Genomic DNA, 13,307 nt, shown 5'->3' with positions numbered 1-13,307 from the left:
ACTGAGAAAAGGAAACAGTTTTTGGGAATTAAAATGAGGTACAATGTTAAGAAAAAAAGTTGTCAAATATGTCTCACTACCCGGCCAGGCGTGACTCAGTGCTTGAGCATTGACCTAGGATCCAGGAGATCGAGGTTAGATTCCCAGCCAGGGCACATGCCCGGGTTGCGGGCCCGATCCCCAGTCGGGGGGGTGCAGGAGGCAGCCAATTAATGACTCTCTCATCATTGATGTTTCAATTCTCTCTCCTCCTCTCTCTGAAATCAATAAAAGGTATATTTAAAATATATTTATTTATTTATTTATATGTGTGTGTGTGTGTGTGTGTATATATATATATATATCTCACTAACAATGCATTACATGTAAGCCTTTACTCCCAACAGGCTAGCCTCTGCTCTTCCGTGAGGACTTTTCCTCTTCCCCCAGGGGTAGCTAGCCCTTGCTCCAACAACCCCAGTTTTCAACCCCTTTGGAATCCCAAGTATGTATATTAATGATGAAAAACAACCAACACCTCCTGAAGAAAAGTAATAACCAAGGTACAATAGGGATTTCACGAAGAAAGTACAAAGCTAGGTAGCAAATTTAGCAGAGAACCATATAGCAACTAAGAGCAGCAATGAAGGAACTATACTGATTGCAGTATTTGGCTGCCTCTGATAGTCCTGACTATAAGTCACCATCAGTAACTAGTGGAAAAGCATTTAAGTTGATCTTAGGCTAAGGGGCATCCAGTAGAACAAAGATGGGAAAACTCTGTAAACAGATGTGTCCTACCCTCATCAGGGAACAAACATTGTACAACCTGCTTCAACCATCCCAGGCTGTCTGCTCCCAGTACCCTTGATTAAATCAAATCTTCCCCTAATCAGAAAGAATATATGCACCCCATCTATGTTCATAGCAATGCAATTTACAATAGCTAAGATTTGGAAACAGCCCAAGTGCCCATCAGTAGATGAGTGGATAAAAAAGCTGTGGGGCATTTACACCATGGAATACTACGCAGCTGTAAAGAAGAAAGATCTCGTACCCTTTGGGACAGTATGAATGGACCTAGAGTAAGCAAAATAAGCCAGGCAGAGGAAGACAAATATCATATGATATCACTTATATGTGGAATCTAAAGAACATAATAAACTGATGAACAAAATTGATTCAGTGACATAGAAGCATGGAACAGACGGATGAATCTCAGAGGGAAGGTGGGGGTGGGAAGAGATTAACTAAAGAATCTATAGACTTATATGCATAACCCATGGACACAGACAATAGTGTGATGAAGGCCTGGGGCGGGGGGGGGGGGGGTGCAGGGTGGATGGGGTGAATGGGGAAAAACGGGGACATCTGTAATATTTTTAAGAATAAAGATAATTTTTTTTAAAAAATTATTATGCTTAATACTGATAACTATAAAGACAAAAAATAAAATAAAATCTTCCCAAGCTAATAGGTTTTCAGGAGCTGACCCTTACCCATATTACTTCTGGATAAGAGGGGGGGGGGAAGGCTAATAAACTTTCTCTATTGAAAACTTAGAAGAATTCTCAAATGCCATGTTTCAACCACCATGTCCTACATTCTATCCCCCATACAACTGCCAGGGTAATCAAGCTAAAACACAAGTTAAGACCATTCTGCTCCCCTATTTATTACCCTTTTATTTAGTACTAAAGAATAAATAATGAGATGGTACTGATTTCCATGAAAATAATTTTGAAAATTTCTCAATGGTGCTGAGAAAATTCTAGGAACTAAAATTGAATTCCACCTTCCTCCATCTTCAAAAAATGTCTCATTTCCTTTACTTCTCTGTTTCTATCATAGTACCATTATTACCCCAATCACTCAAATCCAAAATATTCAATTTTTCTCTTCCTTCAATAAATAATTACTTATTAGCATCTATTGTGAGCAAAGCCCTTGACTATACATTATGGTAAATAAAATGATGATACAGCCCGGCCGGACATGGTTCAGTGGTTGAGCATCGACCTAGGATCCAGGAGATCAAGGTTCGATTCTTGGTCAGGGCACATGTCTTGGTTGAGGGCTAGATCCCCAGTCAGGGGCATGCAGGAGGCAGGCGACCAATGACGACTCTCTCATCATTAATGTTTCTCTCGCTCTCCCTCTCCCTTCCTCACTGAAATCAATAAAGGTATATTTTATTTTATTTTTTTAAATATACCTTTATTGATTTCAGAGAGAGGCAAGGAGAGGGAGAGAGAGAGAGAGAGAAACATCAATGATGAGAGACTCATTGATTGGCTGCCTAGCCCACAACCCAGGCATGTGCCCTAACCAGGAATCAAACCCCGATCGCCTGGGTCTTAGGTTGACGCTCAACCGCTGAGCCACGCCTGGCCAGGCAATAAAGGTATATTTTAAAAAATAAAATTATGATACAATTCCTACCCTCAATAATTTATAACTTAAAAGCAGAAATGAAATATATAAAATAAATACAGAAGGACAAAAGTGCTAAAACATTGGTTCATTTATCCGTTCATTCAGCAAATATTTATTTAGAACCTACTATATACTGAGGAATAGATAAAACAATGTGTTATAGAAAAAATGAAATGAGAATATTTAAGTACCTATCTACTATGTGCTTTCTAATCATTATTTTATTTAATCTCATAGAACCCAAGTTTTCACTTTTTGTTTCATGGAATTTTGAGAATTGTAATTTCAGAAGATTCACAAATGTACTGAAGCCCAATCAAAGATCCTCTTAGGATCCCACATAAAAATAAAAAATAAAAACTTCTCAGAATAGTTTCTGTGACATTTGAGTTAGGCCTGGAAGTTTGAATAGAATTTTAATGGGCAGAGGCAGAGAAGAGCTTTTCAGACAGATGATTAATAAAAATAAATATATAAAGCACCTAGCAATAAACAAATATTTACTGACTACCCATTACATAGCAGTTAAAACACTAAAGACATAGGATACAATAATGATTAAGACAGCCTCTGGGGAGTTTTTTCTCTGATGAGAGACTGACAACCAGTTAGGACATTCGTTGAGCAAATATCCTATTTCAAGCACCAGCACATATGGATGTTTCTAATAAATATTCAGACTAATAACTATGTTTCAAATACAATACTAGGCTTAGGTATGCAACAGTAAATGAAGCAGTCTGGCCTGAGAGAGAGATAGGACAATTTGTATATATGCAACAATGGAAGCAAAACTAAGCCTTGGGAACTAAGAGAAGGGGCATCTAACTCTGATTCTTCTTAAAAAAAAAATTTTTTTTTTAAATGCTAAGTATCAAAGTAGACCTTGAATGCCAAGCTCTTCAGACTTTATTCTATGGGTATTAAGTTAATGAAGGTTTCTTAAGATAAAGAAATGAAATGAGCCGTGCCAGGCGTGGCTCAGCGGTTGAGCGTCGACCTAGGATCCAGGCGATCAGGGTTAGATTCCCGGTCAGGGCACATGCCCGGGTTGCGGGCTCGATCAATGACTCTCTCATCCTTGATGTTTCTATCTCTCTCTCTCCCTCTCCTTTCCTCTCTCTGAAATCAATAAAGATATTTTTAAAAAGAAAAAAGAAAAAGAAATGAAATGATCTATCTAATAAATATTTATCACTGGAACTCAGGGAGGCAATGAGTTCTATTTTTTTTTTTCAACAGAATGCAGAATAAATTAGAGGTTAAAAGAAGTTTTTTTCCTAAAACCCAAGAAATTCAGTTGAGGTATTACAACAAGCAAGACAAAAGTTTATAAATTCTGAATTAAGGTGATGACAGTGAGAGTAAAGATTTGAAAGACGTCATGAAGGTAGACTAGGCAGAGCCTGGATAAGGGCATTAAGGGAGAAGGAAAAGTCAAAGACCCTGGAAACAATTTCAAGTTTGATGACAAAACAAAGAAAAGACACAGGAAAAGCACATTTCAAAGGAGAAATAACAGATTGTATTTTAATGATACAGTAAGCCACTGACCTTCTAGAGATCCAAATCCTGCATCCTGTTCAGAACTTTATTCCTAAATATCAGCATAGTATAAAGTATAACAAGCATTTCTCCATGTCATGAGAAATGGAGAACAAAGTCATTTGTGAAAAGTGAATGCTTGTTGTTCAGCTAGGCTCTTACTCTCTGAATGAATGGAATCCATCCAGCCTCTAACACATACAACTGAAATTTTACCTGTCCAAAATCAAATAATTATAAGTTATGGACTTACAAAGACACTATCAAATTATAAAAATCACAAATGTTAAGATCACAAATGCTTAAAGTCTATGATGGAAACATTAAGCACAGAAATGGAAACGTACAGCTAAGGGCTAGACACTCATCACTCTACAAGAAGATTCTGTGACACAATGCCATGAATAAAGGGGGCCATAGACCCTTGTTCCACATCCTAAGAACCTGCCACAAATAGGGAAGCCCACTAAGAAACAGAGTACAATTAAGGAAAGAACTAAGGACGGAAAACATATCCCCGAGGAACATTTAGGGGGCAGGAAAAGAAAACAAAAAAAGACACACAGGAAGCAGTCAGACAAATAGAAGTGGAATGCATATTATGACAAAAGAAAATAATCAAGAAGGAACATGCGGTCAATAGTGACAAATAGGTCACAGAGGCCAGAGAGCATAAGGACTATGGGAAGACTATCGGATTTAATCATTCAAAGGTTTGTGAAACTATTACATATCTCTCTGTGTAATTCTTTCACAATAAAAACTTTTCACAAGTAGCCACGCATTATTTTTTAATTTCAAAAGACATTTTAGTATCCATCATGGTACATTCACACAATGGAAAACTATACAGTGATGAAAAAGAACCAACTATTTCCACAAGCAACAACATAGATGGATCTCACAAACATGATTTGAATGAAAGAATCTAATCACAAAAGAGTACAAACTGTATGGTTCCATTTATATGAAGCTCAAAAACAGGCAAAACTAATCCATGGTGATGGAGGTTGGGAAAGTAGTTACCTTTGGAGGAGGGTTCTAGGGTACTAATAATGTCCTACATTTTTAACTAAGTAGTGGTCGAATGAGTATATCTGTCCTGTAAAAATTCATTGGCTGAATGAACCTTTGATTTGTATTTAAGTCACACCTCAATAAAAAAATAAAAACATATACAGTTATTGGTGACCTTGAAGACATCAGTTTTGGGAGAGTTTAAGTGCAGGAACCAAAGCATAATATGAGAGATGTACACAAGGTGAGGAAGCTGACCCATTTTTCAAGTAGGTGGCTGGTGGAGCAAAGAAGAGATAACAAAGTAGCTTAGGTAGGTTACACAATTCAGGAAAACTGTGTTGTTTTGTTTTTATTTGAGGTTTAAGACAAAGAGAAAATAACATACATAACAAGGGCAAATGAGATGGGATGAAATCAAGAACATAGAGGGATTAGCCTCAGAGAGGAGGAGGAATACTTTTCTCTGAGACTGAAGCAAAGGATGAACGAACACAGAAATCCTGATATAAAGAAAGAAAATCAAGTAACCTTGAACTCTATAGTGAAGCATGCAATGGTCAACTGGACCAGGTAAATTGAGTAAGGAAAGGATCTGAGCTTTAAATACATTTTTAAAGTTCCAAATAGGTACTGCAGAAAATATGAAAAGCAAGGACGATGGGGGAAATTACAGCAATAGGACAATGCTCAGTGGCCTGAAAAGCAAGGGCAGAGACAGCCGATGGTGCAGTCTGCTCAGAGCTGGGTGGAGAACAAAAGGTAAAAGAACAAAAAGGGGGAAAATCCAAGTGCTAGCATGTGTATCACTGAAACTATATAAGGAATGGTGTCTCAGGAAAATACTTATTTAACTGATGGGAAAGAGGCAGGAAACCTAATAGAAGTCTTGAAAGGCTCAAAGATGAAGTCACTAGGATCTCGAGTGCAAAAGGAAAGCTGTCACTAGAGTTCATTACAGAACCTTTTTCTGCAAATCCCACAAGATCAAAAACCACAGTCTCCTTTTACTGAACTTCCTACATCTACTAGTGACAACTTCTCCCTGATAAAACTGACCTTTAACCCCTACTTCTAATTTCACCTACACTTGATTAATAAATTATATAAACACATCCTGTCATTCAGAAACTCCATGAATATTTTTTCACTGCTTTCCGTGTTTTCCCATCAAGACGTTGTCAGTGGAAAACTCCTAGAAGGCAGAGCCTATATCTATGAATTCCCTGTTCACAACATTGGGCTTCGAATTGCACACATGCGGGTGTTTTAAAAAAGTGCTTTCTCGTGAAATAGATCGTTACTGAAGAGAACTTGAGAAATGGTTCTAAACACACTCCTACAAGACTATAATGATGACCAAACCAGAGAATGCTTAGGAATAACATCCGTTTTTATACCTGTCAAGACAGTCAGTCTCTAAGAAATAGGATAACACTTACTACTTAATATTGAGTTTCCCTACCTTATACTGTTGACCTCCCTAGGTAACTCCTCCATACCCCTTCAGTAAGCCTACTTGCAGTGCATTTACTCCCAGCTCACACTCCAGTGTAGCTTCTTCCCATCCAGAACCCCTGAACAAACGCCCATAGGACCATTCTTTCATCCCCCTACGCCCCCCATTTCTCATTCAACCTGGCCATCACTTCCACTTCTCCACTCCCCATTTCTCTGCCTCTCCAGACCTCCCATTCCTCCAGCGGAACTACTCAGTCCCCACCCCTCAAATGCCCTAGCTTGTCTTCCCGCCGGAGATCCCCCTCCCCCACAGCTCCCATTCAGGCTCCCCCTCCATCCTTTCCCTCCATCCTTTCCCTACTCCCTACCTGCTCCTTGACCTCAGGCCCCGTGGGCCCGGTCCGTTCCTCCAGTCGCTGCCTCCCGGGAGGCGCTCGCCGGCGCGGGGGCAGGGACTGGGGCAGCTCGGACGCCCGCTGAGCCCCATCCTCCCCGCGGACTGCCGGCAGCGGCTGCTGAGGTCGGTCGCGGCAGCGGCTCCGCTTCATATCTGCGCCTGGGCCCCGCGGGCGTCAGCGCCGCGACTGTCCCGGCCCCGCACAGCTCCGGGCCGCAGCGCTGCCGCGCCAACCACCGCCCGCAGCCACCATGGCCCGGCGGACGCCCGAGGCCACCGACCCCAGCTCGCAGCTCCTCCGCGCTTCCTGGGGCCCTTCCGGCGCTCGTCACGGAGGAGACAGCATCGCCGCCGCCTCTTTTTCTCCCACCCAGCACGCGTTCAGCCGGCCACCCGCCACCGTCGCCGCCGGCTCTATAGCCAGCAGCGCGCCCGCCCGCCTCCGGCCGGGCCCCGCCCCTCCCTTCCCCTGGCGCGCGCGCACGGGGAGCGGGCCCGCCACCACTGGCCGCGCGCGGTCTCCCGCGCACGCGCCGGCGAACGGTCGCGAGAGACCCGCCCGTGGCCCCTCTCTGTAGTGGGGAGAGCGGAAGGGGGCGGGGCTCCCGGCGTGCAACTGCGGCTGCAGACATTCATTGATTCTTCCATTCATCCATTCATAAAAATGTGTGCTCGGCCAAGGTAAGCGGTAGAGATCCAAAAATGAATTAGAACTGATGAGTGTCTGTCTTCAAGGAACTATGGGAAGAGGGACCAAGAGCAGGAAGGAGTCAAAAATATACAGCGAATTAATAAAATACTAATGCATGCCTTTTTTGTTGAACGTGCACTGTCACCTAATCTTCACATCACACTTTGGAGGCAGGGCTGCTCATTCTCATGTTACTGATAAGAGGACTGAGGTGAAGTGACTAGCGCTGTGCAAATCAGTGAACAAATTAGGCAGGACCCAAATTCTGGCTTTTATGTCCCTTTCCATTGTTTCCTGCTGCTTCCAGAAAGTAAGACGGTGTGCAAAGTCCCAAAAAAGAGGAAGACGGGATGGATTCCTTCTGGGGAAAGGGGAGGACAAAAAGGTTTCCGGAATGATTCCCATGATTCCCCAGTGACAATGAAGTCATCATGTTATAACCCAGTCCAGCCTGGCCACAGCCAGTGCAGCTGTGGCCTGAGGAGCCTGGCCTGTCACTTCCAGTGACTCATCGGCTCAGCAACGTGGCTGTAGATCTGTGTAGATCTGCACTGTCTGGCGTCCTCCTTCTGGCTTCAGCAAGTCTGCCACAAGGTTGTATTTTTCCCTCTTTTGACTTGACCACAATTTTTTCCCTGAAGGCTGCACCCATTTTTCCTGGGCCTCCTCCCTGAACCCTTTCTGAAAAATAAAAATAGCTAACATTATAGAGTGCCTACTGGACCTATAGACACCGTGCATTCAATTCACACATATGCAAACAAGAGGTAAGTTGTGCTCTGATACACTAAGGCTGCAGAGTTCGATCCCCAGTCAGGGCACATACAAGAAGCAACCAATAAATGTATAAATAAGCAGAACAACAAATCTTTCTCTCTCTCCTTTCCTCTCTCTCTTATTAAAAAATTCAATCAATGAAAAATTTTTAAAGAGGTAAGTTGTGTTCTTTCCAATTTACAGTTGAGGAAACTGAGGCTCAAGTTACATAATATGCTATGATACAGCTAAGTTCAAGGCCAGGATTCAAATCAAGGTCTGCCATATACTGGAGCCTACACAGGCAATAGAATATATAGCAAAGGTGGTGTGATATCACTCCCTGATTAAATTACATTATATGAGATTCTGTCTTGTTAACAGATTCACTCTCCTAATGGCCTTGAAGAAGCGAGATACCATGTTCTGAACTGCCTATGGAGAGGTCCGTGTGGCAGGAAATATCAGGCAATCTCTAGGAGCTAGGGGCAGCCTCTGGTCTAAGAGCCAGAAAAAAAAAAAAAAGGAAAAAAACCCAAAGTGCTAAGTTCTACAACCATAAAGAAATTAATTCTGCCAACAACCTGAGTGAGCTTGGAAACAGATGGTTCTCCTGGTAAGAACATAGCCCAGCCATACCTGGACTCTTGATCCACAGAAACTGTAAGATAAGCGTGTGTTAATTTAAACTGATAAGTTTGTGGTAATTTATTACACAAGACTAGAAAACAAATACAGCCAGATACTTACTTTCTCAGCCTCTCACCAGTCAGAGATGGCCATGTGACACAGTCTGGCCTGAATCCACTCTTATCCCTTCTTCCTCAGTTTAATAAATGACAAGCCCTTTTTTTTTTTTTTTCCAGTTGCTCAGGCCAAAACCTCAGAATGACCCTGTGTCTTCTCTTTCTCATGTCATATCCATTCCACTAGTAAATCCTATGCATATTAGGAGGATAGTACAGCCCTGGCTGGTGTGGCTTGTTACTGCTCAATTGGTTGGAGCTTTGTTCCCATGCACCAGAAGGGTCTCGGGTTGATTCCCAGTCTGGGCACATACCCAGGTTTCAGGTTCAATCCCTGGTCGGGGCACGTACAGGAGGCAACCCATAGATGTTTCTCTCTCCCTCTCTCTCTCTCTCAAAAAAAAAAAAAAAAAAAAGGAGGATATTACAATTATCTGGGAGACAAGTGATAGCAAGTATTACCAAAGTGATAGTGATGATGGAAGAAAGATAGATTTTAGAGAGACTCAGAAGTAAAAATAGGACCTGTTGTCTGCATCTGGGTGGAGGGAAAGAAAAGACTCGAGAATGATTTCCAAGTTTCTGACTTGGGTAACTGAAATAGGGAACAAGGAAGGAGAAGTATAAAGGAGATTATGTTCAGTGAACTATTGATTAAATTGATTTAGAGCTCAGAACTGAGAGCTACCAACCAGTATTTAGATGTATAACTAATATAAACAGTTTCATAATCTTAGAATATAAATGTGATCACATCACTTTTCTTTTTTCTAGTTAGCCACTCAGGTCCCTCAGATCATATTATCAGAAAGTCTTGCCCTAGCTGATTTGGCTCAGTGGTTAGAGCATTGGCCCATGGGCTGAAGTGTCCAGGGTTCAATTTCAGCCAAGGGCAAGTACCTCGGTTGCTGGCTCAATCCCTGGCCCAGTTGGGGCACCTGCAGGAAGCAACCAATTGATGTGTCTCTCCCACATCAATGTTTCTCTCTTTTTCTCTCCCACTCTCCCTGAAAAGCAATGGAAAAGATATCCTCAGGTGAGGATTAAAAAAAAAGAAGATTAAAAAAAGAAAAAAGAAGGCCTGGCCATTGTGGCTCAGCTGTTGAGCATCAACCCAGGATCCAGGAGATCGAGGCTGGATTCCTGGTCAGGGCACATGCCCGGGTTTTGGGCTCCATCCTCGGTAGGGGGCGTGCAGGAGGCAGCCGATCAATGACTCTTTCATCATTGATGTTTCTATCTCTTCCTCCCTCTCCATTCCTCTCTGAAATAAAAAATTTTTTAAAAAAAGTACATACCTTGCCACGGCCAGGTGGCTCAGTTAGTTAGAATACCCTTCCATATACCAAAAGCTTGCAGCTTCAATTCCCAGTCAGGACACATACCTAGGTTGTGGGTTCCATCCCCGGTCGGAGTGAGGCAACCGATTGATGTTGCTCACTCACATTGATGTTTCTGTTTCTCTCTCTCTCAAATAAATAAAAACTTACCCTCAGGTGAGTATCAAAAAATAAAAATTAAATTAAAAATAAATGATAGTAATCAATGGCAAATAAAATAAGAAAATCCATTTGACACTGACACTTATATTTTTGTTGTTAAAGTTTTATAATTTTGTGCCTGGCCAATGTGGCTCAGCATTTGTACATCAACCTATGACCCAGGAGACAGAGGTTTAATTCCCAGTTAGGGCACATGCCTCGGGTTGGGGCTCGATCCTCAGCAGGGGGTGCAGAAGGCAGTTGATCAATGACTCTCTCATCATTGATGTTTCTATCTCTCTCCCTCTCCCTTCCTCTCTCTGAAATCAATAAAAAATAAAGTTTTATAATTTTGAGGTTAGATTTTTTTAAATTTTAATAGACTTGGGACATCTTTGTAAACTTCAGCCATTATTAATTGTGCTAGTCTCAGATCCATGTTTTGCCCCTTCTCTATTTTGCCCTAGCTTGCAGGGGATTAACTCATGCTAGTTATATTTCTAAAGTTTCCTAACCTGGTTACTTTCAGTTAATGGGACGGATATTGGGGAGTCTGCTTCAGGCAGCATCTCCAACATTGGCTGTGTCTTTCCCATGGTTCCAGGTTTCACCAGTCCCTTCCTCCCTCTCTCAGCTTCCACAGGGCAGTCCTTCCTTCTATGGTTTCAGTTCCCACTGAGTGGTCCCAGCTCATCGTCTCTGTTAACACCACCTCTTCCTCTGATTCTCCAGCCTAGGGGTGGTAGAAGTCTCCTGCTGTTGCTGATTTCTGAGTTGTTTCCCCAACCCCTGTTTCACTTCCAACCTATTTGTAACTAGTTCCCTGTATTAAATTCCCTCTATTTAGTTACTGGCATGGGCTCTGTTTCTCTGACTAGACCCTGACGGGTTAACCTAAATAGTGTTAAATAAACCATGAGAATTAATTCCACACAATCATCCATCAAAGGACAAGAAAGGAGAACACTGAGACTAAAGAATTCCTGGAGCAGCGAGTTAGATGGGAGTTTTTCTACATAGTTTTTCTATGGAATCCCAGAGGGTAGGCTCTCTCCCCTAATATGAATCATTCTCCCTCAGTATTCAATCATAAATTCTATAATCTGTTGAATGTCCGTTCATGCTATATCCTGAGGGAGACACAAAAATGAACTAGACATGATACTTGCCTAGGGTCAAGGATCTGAGAGTCCAGTATAAGAAACAAAATATTGTACAAGTGATCAGAAATAGGCAACGCTTGTTCTACGAGGATTCAAAGGAAGAAAGGATCAATTCTAGCTATAGGTTCAGGAAACATCTCAGGAAGGAGATGCCATTTGTACAGAACCTTGAACTATTTTGATGTTGAGAAATCATAGATGGAACAGCATGAACAAAGGAGTGGACTTGGGAAATGCAGGTGGTTTATAGTGAATGGTAAGTATTTTACTTTCACTAGTGCAGCATGTGAATAGAAATAGTAAGAAATATAGAGGGAAAAGGCAGTAAGTGAATCTTGGAAACCCTTTGAATACCAAGTTTCAGAATATAGACTTCAGACATTAGGCCATAAGTTGGCAAACTACAGACCACAGGCCAAATCTGGCTTGCTGCCGTTTTTGTTAGGCTTGTGTCACAGATCAACATTTGCAATTTATGTGATGATAGAAAACACTTTTTTTTTTTTTTTAATCCTCACTGGAGGATATTTTTTCCATTGCTTTTCTGGAAGAGTGGAAGAAAGAGAAAGAGAGAAACATCAATGTGAGAGAGATACATCCATTGGTTGCCTCCCACATGAGCCCCGACTGGGGCTGGGGATCGAGCCTACAACTGAGGCATGTGCTCTTGGCCAAAATCGAACTCAGGACTCTTTACTCCATGGGCTGACACTCTAAACAAGGAGCCAAACTGGCTAGGGCAACACTAATTTTTTTAAACCCAAATTAAGTAAAATGTTATCTGCCATCATAAAAGAATTCTATTCTTCTCTGAAATAAATAAATAATAATTTTTTTTTTAAAAAAAGAAAGAAAAGTATGCTGGACAGCCAACAGCCTTAGTTACCAGGGCTAAAAAGTATTGGAGCAATTGTCTGCCTTGGGAGCCTTTCCTCTAACACTGCAGTGTAATGACTGCCTTCTTGTGCCCTGAGGGGATGAAGTAAAACTCTTAAGAGGCCTTCTCAGCTTTCTGGTTGAGAGAGAACATGCCTCTTTAGCCAAGTGTTGAATACTGGGCCTGGTCTGAAATAATGCAGAGAACTGAATAGTCAGCGCATCTGGGTGAAACTTCTCCCACTACTAGGTCTTCAGATAAGAAGTTTCAGGTCCAGGCAGAATCCATATCAGTCCCCAAGCAACTGGGGTTGTTTTGAGACCAAAACACAGTCACGCCCCATTTTTTTTGTCCTACTTAATTCCTAGTCCTCCTTCACTAAATGATGACTTGACTTTTGAACTCACTCCTCCTCTAGCCATTTTCTTCACTCACTTATTTATTTATTTATTATTTATTTATTTATTTATTAAATATGTCTTTATTGATTTCAGAGAGAGGAAGGGGGAGAAACAGAAACATCAAGGATGAGAGGGAGTCATTGATCAGCTGCCTCCTGCATGCCCCCCACTGGGCATGTGCCCTGACTGGGAATGGAACCTCGATCTCCTGGATCATAGGTCAGTGCTCAACCACTGAGCCACACTGGCCCAGCTTCACTCACTTTCTAAAAGAGACTTGTTATTGAAATTTCTTCATCCATTCCTTCAAAAATAATTTATTAAATACCTGCTATGTACCAGGACAATGCTGGGCAC

General features: G+C 41.8%; 1 protein-coding gene across 3 annotated transcripts in view; it reads right to left on the bottom strand.

Moving 5' to 3' along the window:
• The window catches only part of MAST2 (microtubule associated serine/threonine kinase 2), a 129,196-nt gene extending 122,126 nt beyond the window's left edge, over window positions 1-7,070 (bottom strand). The window contains exon 1 of one of the 3 annotated variants that reach the window (XM_087820403.1): window positions 6,807-7,070. In XM_087820403.1, the coding sequence (XP_087676529.1) occupies window positions 6,807-6,986 (180 nt within the window). In that variant the 5' untranslated portion in view covers window positions 6,987-7,070. The remainder of the gene's footprint in view (window positions 1-6,806) is intronic. The other 2 variants (XM_016199271.2, XM_016199273.2) reach the window with 2 other exon arrangements.
• Between the last annotated feature and the right edge of the window lie 6,237 nt (window positions 7,071-13,307).

Source organism: Miniopterus natalensis, chromosome 9 (genome assembly GCF_054644295.1).
Source record: "Miniopterus natalensis isolate mMinNat1 chromosome 9, mMinNat1.hap1, whole genome shotgun sequence".
Lineage (NCBI taxonomy): Eukaryota > Metazoa > Chordata > Mammalia > Chiroptera > Miniopteridae > Miniopterus > Miniopterus natalensis.
Note: the sequence above shows the minus strand (reverse complement) of the source record. Positions and strands in the feature narration are given on the sequence as shown.